Source organism: Antechinus flavipes, chromosome 4, assembly GCF_016432865.1.
Source record: "Antechinus flavipes isolate AdamAnt ecotype Samford, QLD, Australia chromosome 4, AdamAnt_v2, whole genome shotgun sequence".
NCBI lineage: Eukaryota > Metazoa > Chordata > Mammalia > Dasyuromorphia > Dasyuridae > Antechinus > Antechinus flavipes.
Window position 1 is genome coordinate 25,057,268 of NC_067401.1, and position 20,108 is coordinate 25,077,375.

Genomic DNA, 20,108 nt, shown 5'->3' on the forward strand with positions numbered 1-20,108 from the left:
GGCCACCCTAACTTCTTTTTGTTAGATTTGTTTTATTCTGGATTTTGGTCAGTTGTGGCTGCATTGACCGGCTTTGGGGATCTGACTCAAACCCACTGGATGCTTCAATGAGTTCCAGCTTAGCACCTCCCAAATGGGACTGTGTAGGGTGACCCAACTCAGCAACTATTCTCAATAGGAAATAGTTTCAGAAAATGAGATCATCACCCCATATTCCAAAGGACCCATTGATTTAGTAAATGGGCCCCACACTACCCAGTATCTAAGTGGGTCTCCTGTTAAATAGCATTTGGAACTTAGAATGGGAAATATCAGGTTAAGATTTGTATAAATGTAATTGGAAGAGGATGCCTCACTAACAATTCAATTTAATATTATAAAACATAGGGGTGTGACCAGCCACAGACAAGGGGTTACAAAGAGTATTTGTACCCTGATGGAGAAAGAGGACTTTATAGAACTGCAGGTGCAATTTAGAATAATGGGTGTTTGCTGCAAGGGCCAGAATCTAGAAAATGCAGATCAAAGGGTAAGGTGAATATATGGCTTGAGAATAGATGTAATTGGTATAGATCTCTTAGAAATATTTGGAATCATGGTTCTTAAACTGTGAGGAAAGTCAAGAACTTCAGGTAAATGATCGACACAAATGCCTGGGGAGAACTGGTAAAGTACTCGGTAAAGAGTCTGAACAAAAGTCATCTCAATGCCTGTGCTACTGGTCGCTCCATCACTCAGATGGTACCGTTCCCTTTGGGTATGGAGAAACATGAGAGTGGATTCCCAAAATAATATTCCTGGGGAGATTTGCAGTACTACATTTTCCTATATATTCCCTTCTGTGAGGGAATAAACCAGACTACTTCAGCTCTTCATCCCAATTTTGGAGATCCCTCAAGCTGCCTCTCCTGGCAGAGTGAAAGATCCCCAAACTTAGGAACCGTAGAGGCAAAGAGCCCGAGTTCGGGATGTACCTTTCTCAGGGATGAGTGTACTTTGAACAAACCTTGGCCGATATTGTGGAGGCAGCACTCTCAAACCTGTTTTGCCTTGGGACTGAGTGGGCAGCTGTGCCCGGATCCAATCTGGAGCTATTCCTTCTACCGTGGCATTCGAAAAAGAAAATAAGACTGAATCAGGAAGAACCAAGTCGAAGGTAGTACCTGGTAAATTCAAGGATAGAAATCAAATTAGTTCTAGATCTGGGTCACTCCTATTCTAGTGCATAACTATTATTGGATAAATTACACTAGGGAGGCAGGGAAGGGTATTGCTAGCCATTTGGATACTACAAACAGGATATATAGATTGTCAGGTTGTTTTAACCAGTGTAACTGCTATGGTTGAACAGCGTACAAATAAAAATTACCTCAGGTTTACAGAGCCTCCAAGGATCCCTAGATTCCCTGGCTAATGTCATCCTTGACAGTTGAACAGATTTAGATCACTTGTTTGCTTCTGAAGGGGGACTATGTATGGCTATAAACACTTCATGTTATAAATCAAGTGCCATTGAAACTAATAATCATAATATTCACAATACTGCTCATTGGCTGCATGAAACAAAAGACTGACTTTTCCTCAGTATTAGGATGGGACTCGATATGGAAATACTTACCAGGGGTCCTCAAACTAGGCCCGTGGGCCAGATGCTGCAGCTGAGGATGATTATCCCCCTCCCCCAGGGCTATGAAGTTTCTTTATTTAAAGGCCCACAAAACAAAGTTTTTGTTTTTACTCTAGTCTGGCCCTCCAACAGTCTGAGGGACAGTGAATGGCCCCCTATTTAAAAAGTTTGAGGACCCCTGAATTATACTCTATCACTCTAATATGTTTGCTCTCTGCTTTGGACCTTGTACTGTGAATTGTCTTTCAACTATGGTTACTTCTAGACTAAAAGCTTTTACTATGTATAAATGATTGTTTCTGATCAAGTAGATCCCTGTTATCTTACTTGCCCTATTGGGAGACATGTCCAATCCTAGGGCAAAATTGTAAGAAATCTTAGCAAGTCTTGGCCATGTCCTCGGAATATTTTCTGTGATTGTAAGACATCTCCATGAATATCAGTCAGATCCTTTTGGAAAACCTTGTACTGGGAACATGAGAACATGCTTTCAATTATCTGATAAGACACCAGGAGGCACCGGAAGAGTGGGCAACTTTCCCTAGTGCTTGATTTAAGACCTTCCTTTGAGCTTCGCCATGTGTTTCACCCTGGAAACCTCACCAGTTCCCTGAGTGAGACCAGCTGGCTTAAAGGGAATGAATGAACTACTCCCCTTGGTAGAAGGCCCCATATCTGGGAAACTATTTTGTTCAGGGGGTCATATATCACATAATAAACTTGGCATAGGACCTTTTTTGTTCTCAGAATATAGGAATCCCTTAGTGGAATAGAGACTTGGGAGCTTCCCTCAGGAAGGGACACCTTCCTTGAGATTTGTTTCCCTCTGCAGGGTTCACTTGGGCCGGCTGCATGATGTGGGGCTCCCCCAGCCAGAAAGCTCAGGAGTTGATGTTTCCTGAATTGATGATGTACGCTACCTGTTTGTCTCTCTGCTAATGTTGTGAAAATGAATATTTCTCTATTACACGTTTTCTCTTCCCTTATGTCTTGTTTGAATCAAGGTTCTGAGCAGTAATAAACTTATATTCACCTTCCTTTAAGTCTGTGCCTATTGAACACAAATTCTGAATCTAGATTAATATTTTATTTTCCAAAATCAAAGTTCACTTCTGTTCTTTTGGTCCAAAGGGCTACAGTACTACCTCAAATACACTTGTTATTGACGCCATTGGTCTCCAATCAAATATTTTCCTTCAGGTATCTCATGTTTCTTCATGTAAAGAGGTTATTAATATATCATTCTAATCTGCCACCCTTTTTATCTAATTAGTTTGTTTCTTTTGAGGAGGGTATATTCATGCATAATTATAATTCAGTCATGAGTCACAGCCTACCCAGTTTCATTGATTGAAGTACCTTTTTCCTTTAAAAACTCTAGATTTTTAGATAATGGTGATATATATAATAATGCAGCTGATAAGCTGCATTTGTGCAGATGTCTGAAGGTAATAGACTTCTATTAATCCCTCTCTTCTGGAATAGTTGCTCCTTAGAATCACTTGGTATGTGGATCAAACCTGCTACCTTCTGTATTATCTGTATTATTAGGCATTGATTAATAAGTAGATAGATCAAGCGATTGATCAGGGCGGTCTTCTTCCTCCTCCATTTTTAATCGATAGTCTTCATAGTTGCTTTTCACGTATTTAGACAAATACTTTTTTAGTGGTCTTTATCAAATGCACTTCATCTCTGACCAAACTCCCATCATTTCGATAATTTAAGTTGTGGTTCAGAAATCTGACTTCCATTATTCAGGTTACCACCTCTTTAACTGTTGGAATCTTTACAAACTGCTAACTTAATTGAGCTGATAGATTATTGATCTGATCTTACAAGATGTTTTGGGCCAGAACCTGAAACAAGGAACTAAGTAGAACTAATTGATACAATGCTTGTGTTTCCACCTTTACTCATTGGAGTTCACAAGTATGGGAGATTCACAAAGTAAAATTTGTAACTTTGTGAATTCACACCTCCCTTGGAGCTCTTAGGGCCAGAGAGAGCACTCTGGGAGAAACCCATAATCCCTCTCTCTTGCATCCCACAATTCCTCTCTCTCAAATAAATAGAGCTTGAAAGGGGCCAGTCAGAAGAGTTTTCAGAGTCGAGAGTTCAGCTGAAGATTGAGAAGGCTCTCTGAGGCAAGACAGATTCAACTTGGTGCTGGCTCTGGAGGCTGAAGAAAGCAGAGGAAGAAGCAAAGGACAAAGCCTTCTCCCCGAGGCAAGAGAGAGCTATTTCATTTTCCACTTGGCTGGCAGGAGGACTGAAGGACAAACCTTTGGATTTGGAGACATTCAGAGGGAGCTCTTGGAACTGAGCAGAAAGATAGGCCTCTAAGAATCTAGCTAACCGGGCCCAAGGAAAGAGACAAGATTTGGAAGGATAAATAACCATTTGTATTTTTACCAGCTGACTGCATTTAGGGTAATTATTGATCTGAACTGATACTAAGGCTGCCTCCAGAAAACCTCCCCTGAGAAACCCTCTCTCTCCCAGTGAGAACCATCATCTTATATTTTAAAGAAGAAAAACACCACATTTAACCTGTTTTTATTTTCTTAATTTTATTTCTTTTCTGAACTGGTACCACTTTTAAGGGGTAGCACATTAAAAGACTGCCTGTGTTAACATGGTCTTAAGCTCTTGTCTAGAATTTCATACCCCATAACAGTGCTTTCTAAGTTTCTTCTAATGATATTAATTCCTTGCATAAATCACTAGCCATGAATATTGATTATCAAATTGACTAAGTCTCAGGACACTGTCATCCCCTTCCACCACCAAATATCCATGCTGGAGCAAGTACCCACTTCCCTGGTTTATTCTAGATCATTAAATAGTCATCCCATATCCCTTTACCCCAAAACCACAGCTTGTCTTTTAATACTGAATGGCTTCCCTCCTGGAGAACCTGGAAGCACCTACAAGTCTCCTCCTTCATACCTCAAAATACAGGAGGATTGCTTTCTCCCTCAGGGAATCCATTCTGCTCTCTATAGGTAGAGCCTCTCACCTGTTTGTTACATCTTTCCAAAGAATATCAGTCCTTCTTCTTATTCTTTTCTGTGTCATATTCCTCCACCCTTCTTTCCCATCTCTCCCCTCTAAGATCCCTTTTCCCCTTTTCTTTCCTTTTGCAATATTTCTCTTATCCTTTCAAGAAACACTTTATTCTGATAACAATCTCTCTATATGTTCCATAGGCATCTCAAATTCAAAGTTTGCCAAAGAAAACTCATGATCTTTCCTCTAAATCCCTACTTTCGTTTTAACTGCCCTTTTTCTATTGAGAAATCACTCAGGTTCATAATCCTGGAGTCTTCCTCTCCTCTCTTCTATCTCTCTCCATAGCCATTCAGTTGCCAGGGCCCCACTAAGCCCTTTCAAAATTCACACAACTGTACCTTTGGTCCAACCCTTGTCATCTCCTGCCTATATGTTATAATAACTTCCTTGCATCCTGTCCTCTTTAGTTCATTCTCTATACAGACTTTCCTAAAATTAAAGTCTAAACTATAGTGATTTCCCCTTGTCTCTGGCTTTTTAGGCTCCAGCCACTTCTGCAGCTCAATCAACCAGCTTGCTTGCTGTTTTCCTCATGTATATGTATATACACACATATATATATGTGTGTGTGTGTTATATATATATATATATATTTCATTTTCTCTAATATGATTTTTTTTCCAATTATATGTAAAGATAGTTTTCAACATTGACTTTTGTAAGATTTTGAGTTCCAAAATTTTTTTCTTCCTTCTTCCCCAAGACAGTAAGCAATCTGATAGAGGTTATACATGTACAATCATTTTAAACATATTTCCATATTAGTGAAAGAAAAGACAAGAAAAAGAGAAAAACACAAGAAAGAGAAGAAAGAAAAACTAGTATGCTTGAATTCACTGTATATAATTTCTATATATGTATATACATATAATTTATATCATTATACATACCTATTATATATAAACAAATATATTTATTTGTATATATAACTATATATTATTTGTATAATATATATTTATATATCCTTCACACATTCCTTCTTTCCAATATGGGGCCTTTGCACACACTGTCCCTCAGGTTTGGAAATGCAATCTATGCCCACCTTTTCAATGCAGCTCAAGGACCATTTTCTATAGGAAGGCTATCCCAATCTTTCTGTTGCTAATAGCCTCTTCCCTCTCCACCAAAATGATCTGATAAATATTTGTATTTAAGTTTTATGTACATGTCCCCCACACTCTTAGATTGTAAGTTCCTTGAGGAACGGGGCTATTTCATTTTTGACTCTGTATCCCTAGCACCTAGCACGACCTTTGGCTCTTAACAAACTCTCCTTTAACCTGAAGAACAGAGACATTCCTCCAGCCCTTGCACCTCAGGTAAGAGCATCTGTTTGTACACATGCAGCTATTCCTTGATATTGGTAGGAACATTCAGCACATTCTCCAGGTCACTGGGGAATTCCCATCGCCCAGTATGTTTGCTGGAATTGATCCGATCAGGTCTGTGTCACTTTTGCTGGGAGCGTTTATTGCTCTGCAGTTACCTGCCATGGCAAATTGCCTCTTCTCTTGTAGAGAAGAGGCAGCAAGGGAAATGGAAGAATTCATACCCAGGCCACAAATTTTGGGGCAGAAACACCATGATACCCATTACAAGGAAAGGCATTCCATGGCAAGACTCTTAGGTCTTCTAGCTCCCCAAATCTCTGAATTTATCCTTTCCTTCCCTGTTTGGCTCATTCCCACTTTACTTTCCTGGGGGCCTTGGAATTTTAAGGTCCTTGAGATATTATGCCCACATCAAACTTTTCTTGTCTTTTCACAGGAATGTTCTCTGCCTTCTTCCATTGTTTGAAGCTACTTCTCCTTTTACTCAGCTGGTCTGGCTACCCATTTTGATTCATAACAATCCCAAATCTCAGTATAAGAATCCTAATGCGATCAGTAACTGCCTTCAGTCATTGTTTAAGAAAGCTTGGTGTAGAAATCTAGTTTCTGGCTCCTTCTGATCTCTTTTTTCCCCCTCCTCAGAGTTGGTCAGATGTCTGCTGCCTCCCTGAGCCTTGTTCCAGATTGCATTTCTTTCTTAGTATTTGTCTCAAGCTGCCACTTGTTCTGAGTTTTGGGGCTTTCTCTGGACTAAGAGCAGAAGGAAAGACTACTTTTCCACTTCTCCATACAATGGTAGCTTGGCTGGGTGAACAAGGGATTACAGTTCTGAAAGGAGTATCTGGGAAGGTCAGGAAATAACAGAAGGCTGGTTTACCAGTTTGGGATTTTGTCTGGGCAGCTCCCCTTGAGGTTGTGTGGGAGGAGTGGGTGACCATAGAGATAGGAGTCTGTTTATCAAAGAGATGTGGCTGTGAGTACTCTGAGTGGGGCCAGACATGTCAAAAGAAGAGCAGCTGAGTGGGAATTTTGAATCCAAGGTAGAATCTTTTTGGAATGAGAGTCAATATGGAGGAATATGAAAGCTAAGGATTCAAACCCCGGAGGAAACTGGGTAGAGAACTATCTCATTGCCTTTCCTGCCCCTCCCCACATAGTATATACCAGCATGAAAGGCACAGTGGTGAAATGTTGAAAGAGCAGAGTTTTCCTAACTCAACTTTTATGAATTGTGTGTCATTGAGCATGTCCCAGCTTTCCATTTTGGAAGACTATCCCAGAAGAAAGGGTATGTTGTGAATACAAAATGTGCTGAATAGAACCAGATATGTCTTTTTTTAAAGTAAATTTTATTGATGATTTTTATTCTTATCCTAAATTTTCCTATTTTCCTAATTATCCTAATTTCTGGATCTGTGCTATGTACCTCTGCTCCAAACCCTAGGATTAAACTTTCCCTTGTAGTAAGGAAATATAATTAAGACCGCTGATACAGTGACTATATCTGACATTGTGTATGCCATATTTTACTCTTATGGTTCTTGACTTCTCTATTGAAAGGAGAGATATTTCCTTACTCATTTTGGCTTTCTTTTAGCCGTCTTTTTTATCTGAATTGCTGAAGTTGTATACATTGTTCTTAGGGTTCTGCTTATTTCATTCTGTCTCAGTTCATATGAATCATCATATTTCTTTTCTTCATGTTTGTCGATTTGCATGGCATTAGAATATTTAATTATATTCACAAAATCACAGAATTTGGGAGTCAGCAGAGACCTCAGGCACCTTCAAGTCCAACCTAAACCCAAAATGAAGCCCTGTGTTAACGCTCAGCCCCATCAACAGTAGAAGCAGGAACTGAGCACTTCATTTCCACTTCATTCCACAAGATGGCATCCAGAGTCCACTTACTTGAAGTCTTTTGTCCTTTTTTTTCCTTGGTGCAGAATGTGGGTCATTTACATGTGAGGTTCTTTTCATTAAGCTCTTTCTCATAATATTAGGCTTATCATTTAGAAAATGTCCAATTCTTTTTTCTTTTTTTTTAATTAAAGATTTTAATTTTCAAAACACATGCTTGGATAATTTTTCAACATTAACCCTTGTAAAACCTTGTGTTCCAATTTTCTCCCTCCTTCTTCCACTCCCTCGCCTAAATGGTAAGTAATCCAATACATATTAAACATGGTAGAAATATATCTTAAGTCCAATATATGCATACACATTTATAAGACTCTCTTGCTGCACAAGAAAAATCAAATCAAACAGGAAAAAATGAGAAAGAAAATACAATGCAAGCAAACAACAATAAAAAGAGTGAAAATGCTATGTTTTGATTCACACTCAGTTCCCACAATCCTCTCTCTGGGTGCAGACGGCTCTCTCCATCACAAGACCATTGGAACTGACCTAAATCATCTCATTGTTGAAGAGAGCCGAGTCCATCAGAATTGATGATTGTATAACCCTGTTGTTGCCATGAAAATATACAATTCTTAATAAATGTTTTTATTACTTTGACCCTGATGAGGGTGGATCTTATTTTAAAATTTGCTTCATTTGGCTCCAAAGGACAGAATAGATGAGAAGTTACTGGGAGTGTTAAGACAAACTTCCAAACTGTCCAAAAGTGTTGTTCAAAAATGGAATGGTCTACCTTGAATGGTAGTGAGTTTCCTGCCATTTAAGGTATTCAAACGGAGGTTATATCATTACTTTTGGATGTTATATGAAGAATTCATGCTTCGTATGGGGAAGGAGAGACTTAGTCAGACTAAATGACTTTTGAGTTCCCTTCCAATTCTGGCCTTGATTATCATACACCTAGAAGCAGATAAGTTGAAATAATTTTCAGCATCCCCATTTTTAAGCTATTTAGTATTAAAGTTAATATTTCTTGTGAGTGTTTCACCCAAAGGAATGTACATTTTGAAATTTAAAAATATATATTAGGGTTCAAAGGCTATATTTCTTTAGGACCCTGACTTAAAACCACATCGCTCTGGCTATTGTTTATTGGTCAACAGAAGGTTCCAGGCCAATTCCCACCAATTTTTTATTTGGGCCCTGATTGGTTCTGAGAGAACATAAGGAGGAATTGTTTCTATTTTGACAGAAACCCTGAGATTTTTCTCCTCCTAGACTGATTTTTTTTTTAGACTAGGTAAAAAAAGTCATTCTCTGCCTCATTTCTTACCTAGCCTTAATCACTGAATAAGTGTGGCCTCAGTCAAACTAAAACCTGTTAAAAGATCTTAGCTTAAAAAGTCTCCCACTGCATCCAGGGCCAGTTTTCCTGATCTAGATCTGGCCACTGGACCCAGATGGCTCTAGAGAGAAAAGTGAGGCCTTTGCATACAGCCCTCCCTCACTCAAATCCAGTTCACTTGCATGTCATGTCTGGTTTTGAGGGTGAAGAATAAACCACAGTTTTCCAGAAAGGAAGATCTGGGAAAGCTAAAGGACTCACTTCAGATCATAAAAGTGCTTACTAGGATCCATCATCCTAAGTGGAGATACGGACCTACATTTCTCTACAGAGCCAGGGATGTCTCCAGAGCACCACAATACTCTTACAGGAAGGAATGTTGGTTGATGATGATGATGATAAGAAAGCTGTAGAATGCTTGTCCTGGCATAAGTTGGAGTTCTGGGTGGGAGCGACTTATCAGGTTGCAACATTAAAAAATATGATCACGAATAGTTACAACTGCTTATGCTCTAGAATGGAAGCTAAGAGAAAGAAGAACTAGGAAAGGGCAAAGAAGTGAAGAAGGCTGAAGTTTGGAATAGCAGACAGTACAACTTTGCCACAAAGTTGGTTCAGTGAATGTTTGCAGAGTTGATGTTCCGGAGAAGAGGCAGAGATGAGTGATGTGGCAAGCAGAGATAAAAAGGCTCTACCATTTTATCTGAATAATACGGTACAAAGGTACTGGGCTTGGGTCCAACTTTCCTGGGAGGGCCTTTATATTAGTGCTAATCAGAGGAGCTTCATTTTGTTTGTGTTCATTGTGGCTGTCGACTCTACCTGAAAATTCTGTTGAAGGTAATGTCTTTTTCTGATTCTTTTCTGACTCGTTATTGTTGTTAATCCTTTAAGTGAATTCGCTAATGTTTTGATTTTTTTTTAATTTTATAATAACTTTTTATTGACAGAACCCATGCCAGGGTAATTTTTTACAACATTATCCCTTGCACTCATTTCTGTTGCTATTTTTCCCCTTCCTCCCTCCACCCCTTCCCCTAGGTGGATGTTTCGATTTTCTAAAAGCAAAAGTTGTAGATGAAGTCACAGTCCCAGGGCTAAAACTAGCCTCCTTAAACTAAAAGGTTATGAAATAGGAGGGGAGTTTCCTAGTTATGTTCAAATGAGTCCCTCCATCCCCACAATCTTTTAACTTTTTTAATAAGAAAAATACTGGACGCTTTATGTAAAAATAATGCAGCAAATTACATAACAGCTGTGTTTCCAGAATGCAGGGCCCCCCTTAGACTTTTTCCTCCCTTGGATGGAGTTGTAAAAAAAATAGTCAAACCAAAGATTGTTCTCTTTTTCATGGTTTTCTCTGAACGGTATCCTAATATCTAAAAATCTTTGTGAGTCTCAGAATTAGTCAATTGAACAAGTCAAATCAGGGGCAGTAAAAATAGGAATTGGGAATAAAAGGATCAAGGTTCAAATACGTCCTCTGACCTTTAATCTTTGTTTAGGCAACTCATTGAATTTCTTTGGGCTTCAATTTCTTCATCTATAAAATGGGCTAATCACTTCTGAAGACAGTCCCAACTCCAAATCTGTGAGCTTGAAATCAATTCCAAGTCTATGTTGCTCAAAACAAATGTGGTCATATTCATTCTTTTGTCTCCCGGCTACAAAAGGGGTTGTGGGAAGGAAGGTAACTTGGTGCACTGGATAAAATCCTATCTTTGGAATCCAGGTTCAGCTATGTACTCTTTATGAGACAGGGATGAAGCCATTTCATCCTTGGAGGCCTCCTTTGTCTGTGGGTAAAATGAGAGAGATGACCAGATAATCTTTGTCATTTCCTCCAGCTCCAGATATATGATCGTGTGATCTATATAGATCTATCCTAGTGTGAAGGAGTTTGACACTCATTCATTCAGTCAACATTTATTAAGCGCTTATTATGGGCCAGGCACTGTGCTCAGCACTGGGGATACAAAAAGCCTCGAGGAGCTTGCAATTTAATGGGGAAGACAACATGCAAGTAAATATCTATGAGCAAGTTCTATCAAGGATAAATAGGAAATTACTAACAGACGAAAGGCCCTGGAGTTAAAAGGGATTAGAGAAGGCTTACTGAAGAAGGTAGGGCTTTATTTGGGACTTAAAGCAAGGGAGGTCAATATATATGGAAGTTTCATTTTTGGAGGGAAAAACAAAATGACCGGTTAGTAAATATGGACAGATGATGTGAAATTTGGAGATGATATCAAGTTACTTATGGGAAAAGAATGAAAGGGAAATAACCAGACCATTCTCTTTGTGGGTGATGTTGTTAGTCAAGGGAACTGGGAAAGAAAAGTGGTGAATATTGGGATGAAACCAATTCCTTCGTGTCCTCCAGATTCCAGATTGCATGACTAACTATTGCCTAACCTGCATATTGCCACAGCTCTGCCCTCCTCCGGGCTGTCTACTCCCACTCATGTCTGGAATGCACTTCCCTGTCCTGCCCCCTCAGAGTGATTTTCCTCAAAGTCCAGCTCCCATGGCAAAACTGCTAAAAGCCTTTCTATCACCCTCACCATTGCTCTGGCCGTTGGGAGGGTTCTTTACTTCCATATACAAGGCACATCCTCCAGTAAAATGTAAGCCTCTTGATCACGGGTCTGGATGGGACAGTGGAAAGAATCTGGATTCAAATCCCAGTCCAGCTCTGGCCCCTGTGTTGCCTTGAAGAAGCCACTGAGCCTCTCTGGAGGTCATAGGTTCCTCTTCTGTAAAATGAAGGGTTGAAGTAGGAGCTTCCTTTTAGATCTATGACTTCCACTTTTGTCTTTGTATTCCCTCTGTGGTCAATTCTTTGAACACAGAAGTTAAATACTTACTTACTGTGTCTACTAAATGCCTACTAAACGGGTGATTTTTTTTTAAAGCAGATCTGCGTTAAACTGAAATAGGTTTTGTGGCTCCTTAGAGACTGAAAAGTGTCCCATATTCTAAGCTTCAGCAAACGTGCTTAATTTGGTTAAATCTGACTTGGGCGCCCAGAATTGTTTAAGGCGCGAATGGAGCATATTCTGAACACTCACAGGGACAGGGATGCTGTACCTCAGGGGCAGACCTTGGAGTGCTGCTGATTGCTCTGCAGGGAAACACAAGCACAGCATCTGGTTAAATTGTTTACTATCAAGGTCTCCTTTTTATGACTCATCTCTAGGATACTTTGTCATGATATGAATGAATGTTTTTCCTATGTGCAAATCAGCCTAGTAAATCTAAATGCCAATTTAGCTTTTCCTCTGAGATATGATTCAATCGCATCCATTCCTTTGTGCAAACCCATTAGCAGCTAGGTCCCATCTTTAGGACTGGGGCCTTCCCTGCCAATAGTTGAGTAAGCTCACTTCTCGAAGGGCCTGAAGTAGGGTTTTAGCCGAGAGTATCTTAAGTTTCCTTCAGATTAATTTGGCGGAGACATTTATAAAACACATACTCTGTGCCATGCATTGTTCCAACCTCTGTAGAGCAGAGACAAATGAAACAATTCCTGCCCTCGAAAAGATGTTTTCATTCCAGTGGGGGAAACATGTGCCCTGAAAAATGGAAGAAACAGAAAGGTTTTGGGTAGGAGGAGGACCCTGGAATGGACAGAGGGGTTCCCAAAGGAGTAGGGGAAGAGGGAAAGCATTTCTGGCCAGTTGAGGAGGATCTTGCACAGGGAGTGAGGCAGGAGATCTGTTGCTGGGTTTGGGGAGCAAGGGTGATCTGCAAGTCCTGGGAAATGCTGCCGTGGAAGTAAAAGTCGGGTCCCTCTGAAGGGCTCCTCTTGATAACCAGGAGGGGGTAGCTGATGTTACATTGTACTCCGGCCTCAGATGCCAGGGGCCGTCCTTTGGATGGCCTGGAGAGGAAAAGACGAGACGCAGAGAGGCTCCCTGGCAGAGGTCCTGCCCTGAGATGAGTCCCGGGGAAGGGACTGCTGGAGGCCGTGGAGCCGCCAGGAGGGCTAACTGATTGACCACGTAGACTGAGCAGCCCAGGAAGCCCAGAAGAGGTTTGGGGGAGGATGATGAGTTCGATTTGGGACCGAGAGGCTAAATCCAGAGCTGGAAGGACCTTCCTGGCCAGCAGCCAGCCCCTAGGCTTACAAATGGGGAAACTGAGGCACAAACAGGCGGGGACCTGGCAGGTTACACAGGTTAGGAGGACCAGAGGTGTGATGGGGACCAGGTTTGCGCCCGGCACAGGGGAATCCCAACCGGCACAGCCAGGAAGCTGGAGCGGAGGGAGAGCTGAGAGGGGAAAGAAGAGCTTCGGCAATACTCCTCCCCCTCCCCCGGGATGAGGCGGGACCTGGTGACGTCAGAGCCCTACTTCCACACAAACATCCCGGGACCAGACCGGCAAACCCCCCAAGGCAAGGGCGCGGGGCGGGGCGAAGCGAGGAATGCTTTCTCGAGCACGTGGCCGCTCCAAACCAATAGCGAGACAAGCTGGGGGCCCGCCCCTTGGGCTTGCCCGTGAGTGGTGGCCGGCGGACTCGGAGCCCGCCCTCCCCTCGCACCTGCGGCTTCGGGCCCCGCCCCCTCGCTTGAGGCGGAGCGCCGGAGGACCAAGGGGAGGGCGAGGCGAAGGGCCGGAGAGGACACGCCCCCGGCCCGGCCTCTCCTGACTCCCGCCTGGCCGGACTCCGGCAGTCCGGCTTCGGTCTCGTACAGAGCGGCGCCATGGAGCAGCGGGTGCTACGGGTCCGGGCGGCCTTCCAGACGGGCCGCTCGCGGCCACTGACCTTCCGCCTGCAGCAGCTGCGGGCCCTGCAGAGGATGGTGCAGGAGTGCCAGAAGGAGATCCTGGCGGCGCTGGCCGAGGACCTGCACAAGGTACCAGGAGGGAGGGGCCGGGGTGGGGGAGGGGCGGGGACCGCCGGGGGGAGGGGACTGAGGAAGCAGGAAGCCCCGCCCCCGGCTCTGCCGTGCAGTGATTTCCGGACCCCTTCTTCCCCGCCCCTACCCCCCATTCTCGGCACCGAGCTTTCCTTTCTCCCCGAGTCAGTCGTTCACTTCATTTGGGAAAGGGAGAGAGGACGTTTGTGTTGTAGTAAAAAGAGATGGAAGGGCGGCCGTGGAAGAGGAGTTTGGCCCGGCCTCTCCCTTCTCCGCCCCCACCGCCTGGGGACACGTGGGCTACTGGACAGAATGATGGGTCAAGGGTCACCTCCGGAGCATCCCGAGCGAGCTCTTCCCCTGCCCTTGGCCCTGGCGGCCCCAGAGGAAGCTCTCTAATCAGTCCTGGCCCAATTAAGGATTTCTTAAAAGGGGAGGGGGCGAGGAGACAAAGAACCTGCCTCGCAGCCGATGACACTTTAATAGGAGGAAAAGGCAGGGGGTGGAGAATAAAAGTTACAGGCCTCTTATGGACAAGTGAAGAAACTGCGCCTGAGCATCCTGTGAAAGTTCAAAGGCGCCCGCTCCGCTCAATTTCAGAAGGACTTTTACCCCAGTTCGGTTTGGGGCCAATTTGTAGAAGGGATGTGCGTAGGAGACAGATTAGAGGGATTTCATGGTTGGGTGAATTACATGAGCGAGTGTTAGGATTCTTACAAAGTGCTAAATTTAGAAAAAGATTAGAAAAGAACACTACAAGCAAGAAAGAAATGTATCCGGATATATGAAACAGTAACAAAGTTGTAGATGTGATGCATTAATTAATAGTCAAGCAGACTACTTCCTGTTTGAGACTTAGAGCTCCCCTTATGTCTACTTGTTACTTTCACAATGATTCTGTATCGTGATAGAGTGAATTCAACGCATATAGCCAAGAAGTTGTTAATGTCCTTGGGGAACTTGACCATGTAATAGAGAAACTTCCTGAGTGGGTTGCTCCAGAGCCAGCTAAGAAAACTCTCCTGACGCTGATGGATGAGGCTTATATCCACTCAGAGCCCCTTGGAGTGGTCTTGATTATTGGGGCTTGGAACTACCCATTTGTCCTAAATATCCAGCCATTAATAGGAGCCATTGCAGCAGGTATGATCTCATCTTTAATTTTTTAATAGACTTATATCCTCTCAAATTTATTTTTGTTTTAAAGGTAGAAGCCATTGAATCATTTTCAGTGAAGTCAAGTGGAATCATTTTTGATGAAGTCAAGTTGAATCATTTTTTCCCAGTGATGGTTATTCATGTTTGCCAGCCACTTAGTCTTTGCTTTTCATAAACAATATTTAATCATGATGGGGACTATAATTAGACATAGTGACTTTTTTAGGAAGCACTTGAGGAATATATGCCCTGATTCAGACCCATGGATTTGTAAAAACCCCAAAGGTCAGCCCACAAATTAGGAGTGATTAGAATAGGATTGGTGTCAGTTGGCTAGAATTGGTGATCTTGAGCAAGAAAATTCTATTCTCATTGGTAGTATAGTATACTAGCTACTACATTAAACGTTGTACCATGCTCCAAAAGCACTGATTAATAAGTGCCAAGAACTTTGTACTTCATTTACATTCATAAGTACACATATCGTGTACTTCATTTACACGATATCTTAAGAAACAATTTAGCCATGTACTATCAGCCAAATCTATTTGTCTGGTTGGTACTTTTTGAAAATTCCAGGAGGAGGAAAGTTCAAGATCATGGAGAAGTGCTTCAGAGATTAGGCCCTCTGTCCCTGACAGGCAGAATCTACAAAATAGATTAATTGGGAAATTATTAAAACTTGTTCCCAGTTAACATTTTTTTTTTTAATGATGAAAAGGCCTGAGGAGCAGAAACATAAGTTACCTGTCCTTGAAATGCTCACCCCTGCCCCTCAAACCCAAGTGTTATCTGTACCAGGGCTTTGTAAACTTTTTCCACTAGTGACCCTTTTTGCCTGAGAAATTTTTATGGGACCTCAGGTATGTAGGTGTATAAAATAAGTATATAGATTAAATATTTACTAATAATAAAAGAAATAATTTTATGATCCCCATATTCAGGAGTTGAAGCTCACTTTTTTTTTTTTTTTTTTTTTGCTAAGGCGAATGGGGTTAAGTGACTTTCCTAGGGTTACACATGTCTGAGGTCCGATTTGAACTCAGGTCCTTCTGACTTCAGGGCTGGTGCTCTATCCACTGCACCACTTTGCTGTCCCGATATCATCAGATTAGGCAGACAGAAAAACTGAAATAATATTAGTGAATCCACCACTGAAGGTTTTTCTGAAGGAAGCAGTCAGTATGTGACATGGAGTATTATAGCTTTTCCCAGAGAGGTGCTAAGGGAGTAGGAACAGGACATTCCCTTCTCATACATAAACACAGGAACCCCTAACCTCCCAACCTGTATTGGAAGGGTGAACAAAGTAGAAGGGTGAAAGTTATCTTAAGAATCTGTATCATTTCAGTTAGTGAGTAGAGTAACAGTTAGCAAAAAGATAGTTGAAGGCCCTGTTCCCCCATTCAATATTGGCCTGCAAGCTGTTGAAGTTACTCAGATATTAGATATGATTCTTCCTTATTTTATATTATCCAGGAAATGCAGTCATAGTAAAGCCATCAGAACTAAGTGAAAAGACAGCCATGCTCTTGGCCAAGATCATCCCTCAGTATTTGGATAAGGTGAGTATTTCCTCCTTGTTTTTATTTTTTAATACAGATTTTAAAATGTTTTTTTTTTTTTTTAGGTTTTAGTAATGTTTTCAAAATTATCACCCCTCCCTCTCTTGTCTTGTAAGCAAAATAAAACCAATCTCTTCCTCATTCTGTGCCTGTGGAGGGCCCCTGCCTAGATCTGGCATTCTCACTTCCTTGAGAGTCCACTGAAGTCACATTTGGTCTCTAGGTCTGGTAATCAGCCATCGGTGTTCTGAAGTCTGTTACGTTTCTCTTAATGCTCTTGTGGTCCCCTTGTAAATTGTTTTTTTGCTTGTATGTACTTTCCTCTATCACATTTACTCAGGCTGTTTGTATATCGGGGCAGAAATCAAATTGCAACTCCTTAAGCCCCAGTCTATATTTAAACAGAGAAACTAGATAAGAAGCAAGGCTACAGAAGGGTGCAGCTTGTGGTTGAGCAGGCAGACCATTTATACTTATTGATTTCTTTCTGTAAGGCTCCTTGATGTTCATAATTTGAGAAGTCTTTTGCAGCATTTTGTCATTATTCCCTCAGAATGTGTCATAGCCATCAACAGCAAACTTCTTTTAAGCACCCAGTGGAATAATTCCTGCCTTTAAGGATTTGCCATTCCAATAAGAGAGACAGCATAGACATAGATAAATGCATATAGAGTATATGCAAGCTGAATACAAAGTAAACTTGAGAGGGAGGTAGTAATTACATTAGGGATCAGGAAAGACTTCAGGTAGAACAGGGGCACCTAACTTGAGGTGCAAACTGAATTTGTTTGGGTTTTTTTTTATGTTTTGATTGATTCCCTTTGCAATCCTGTTTTTTCCCAAATATTTTGTTTAAACTTTTTTCACATATTATTCTGAAAAGGGTTCCATAGCTGTCACTAAACTGCCAAAGGGATTCCTGATTCATAAAAATGTTACAAATCCCTGATGCAGAAAGTGGTTCTTTAGTTAAGTTTTGAAGAAGAGTCAGAAGTGAGACAGGGGAACACTGCAGGTCGGGCAGATATCTCAGACCGTGGATGTGCTTGGAAGGGAGGGTGTGTGAGGTGAGAAAAAAAGGGCCAGGACAGATTCTTGAAGACAGATCCTTATGCAACCCTGCTCTCCAAACACATTGATTTAGAAAAGGGTCAGACAAAGATCTTTAGCAGCACTCTTACAGATTCTTAGTGGGCTGTAAAAAAATACAAGGGAGTAAATACAGAGAGAATGTCAGTGCACTGTGCAGAGTGAATGAGCAGGATCGGGACAAGAGCATTTAGACCAGTACAACCATGTGAATAAAAGACCGATACCAGACTACTTGAGGCAGTGCTGTGAGATCTCCGACAACCTCCCTACCCCCCCAGAAGAGACTGGAGGCAACAGCCCCATCCCCACTTCATTGAGGTCGATGAGTCTGGAACAGAGTGCCAGTCAACTTTACTGACTTGCCACTTACCTCTTCCTGATCCCATTTGGGTTTTTCTTGATTTGCCATTTCCTTTTCCAGCTCATTTTACACATAAGGAAACTGAGGCAAACCTAGGCTCACACAGCTAGTAAGTGTCTGAGACTAGATTTGCCCTTGACTTTTTTTTTTACTTTTTTTTTTTTTTTAATATTGTTTGGAGAGGATTCTGGAAAGATGGCAGAGTAGGTTAGAAAATTCTAAGCTTTTCAGGTTTTCTCCACAAAGAAGACAAAATTGTGCCTCAGGGTGAACAAATAAGAGTTGGATCTTCCTGGGCCAATTGGAGAAGATTCCAAGAAGGTTACTAGGATCAAGGTTTGGCACATTGAAGTCTAAACACCTGGAGGCTAGTTCTGCTGAAACTTCAGCGAGCCCCGGGAATTTGCTTCCAGTCCGTGTGGGTGAGTTGGGTGTCTGAATCAGAAAAGATTGAAGGAACCTCTGCTGGTAAGGAATGCCTGGTCCAGCTGTGCTGTGAGATGAGGCCCCGGGACGGAATCAGCACATGGCCCAGTGAGTGCAGGAGCAGGGGGACAGATTGACTACAGCCGGAGGGTGGAGTTGTTGGGTTGGGGTTCCAGGCCAGAGGGAAGAACTGGAATCCTTACAATGAGAATGGGTTAAAGAGGAAACAATATATATATATATATATATATATATATATATACACACACACACACACACATATCTAGAAAAATATAAAAGTCTTCTAAATTTATTAAGAAATAAGATGGAGAGAGAATAGGATAAGGGGAGGAATATAGAAGGATGTGTAGATTAATGAGGATGGGATAAAGAGGGAGAGAGAGGAGGAGGAAGGATTGGGGGAGAGGATAAGTGAGGGATCCTTAAAGGGGATAGGTTAAATAATAGCAAGGCACTGTATCAGAGAGAAATAAAGTAGAGGAATCAGCAGGGATAGGAAACCAGAGATAGACACAAAAATAAAAATAATGATGAGTAGAATTAGAAAAAAAAGCAGGGATAATAATCATTGATCTCAAAGTTAAAGTTAAGATAGATTCAATCAAAAGAGAAAAATAGGAAAAATACAGTATGTTAGCTATATTAATATTGTTTTATTTAAAACATCTACATAGTAAGGTTAGAATATTGGCTGTGGTGTAAGAAATGATGAGTTTGTAGATTTAAAAAAATATGGAAAGACTTCAGAGAAACAGATCAAACGTGCATAATAAAACCTTACATAGATGTCTATGAATGTCTATGTGTATATATGTATATGATTATAGATAGCTATGTATATGTGTGTGTATGTATGTATGTATAAATATATACACACTTAATTGTAGCCTACTTTGGGAATGAGGGGGGAGAAAAGGGGAAAAAAGGAATAAAGTAAAAAGCAAAGAAAAGATGGACAGTTCTGAATACAATGTATAATGTTTGTTATATATGATTTCTTGAAATCAAATTTATTATTTTGAATGTTCTCTTGTGTTCTGTTGCACACATCAAAAATTTTTTTCTCTTTTGTCTTTAAGTTTTAAATAAATAATTACATTAAAAATAAATTTTAAGAACATTTGTTATATGGGATAACTTTCGGAAAAGGAGAAGGAGGGATACTAGGAGAAACTCTGGCCATGTAAAAAACAAAGATGTCAATAAAAATTCATTTTAAGACTTAAAAAAAAAAAGGTAAAGTAGTGGAGAATTTCCCTCATCTAATCAGACTGGTTTCATCTGGTTCTTAGAAACAATCCAGTTGCTCTCTGTGGTAGTGCTGCCATTCAGAGACCAGGTGTGGTGAGCCTCTGGTCTTGGCATTCACCAGGAACCAT

The 20,108-nt window shown here is 41.3% G+C and overlaps 1 protein-coding gene across 5 annotated transcripts in view; it reads left to right on the forward strand.

The window, feature by feature from the left end:
* The first annotated feature begins 10,040 nt into the window (after positions 1–10,040).
* The window catches only part of ALDH3A2 (aldehyde dehydrogenase 3 family member A2), a 41,271-nt gene continuing 31,203 nt past the window's right edge, over positions 10,041–20,108 (forward strand). For 2 of the 5 annotated variants that reach the window (XR_007952978.1, XR_007952979.1), the window contains exons 1-3: positions 13,821–14,103; positions 15,018–15,249; positions 16,744–16,829. Coding sequence is in view for 3 of the 5 variants with exons in the window: in XM_051992094.1 (XP_051848054.1) it covers positions 13,951–14,103; positions 15,018–15,249; positions 16,744–16,829 (471 nt within the window). In the remaining 2 variants the exon portion in view is untranslated. Of the gene's footprint in view, positions 10,082–13,819; positions 14,104–15,017; positions 15,250–16,743; positions 16,830–20,108 lie in introns of those variants that run through there. The other 3 variants (XM_051992094.1, XM_051992095.1, XM_051992096.1) reach the window with 3 other exon arrangements.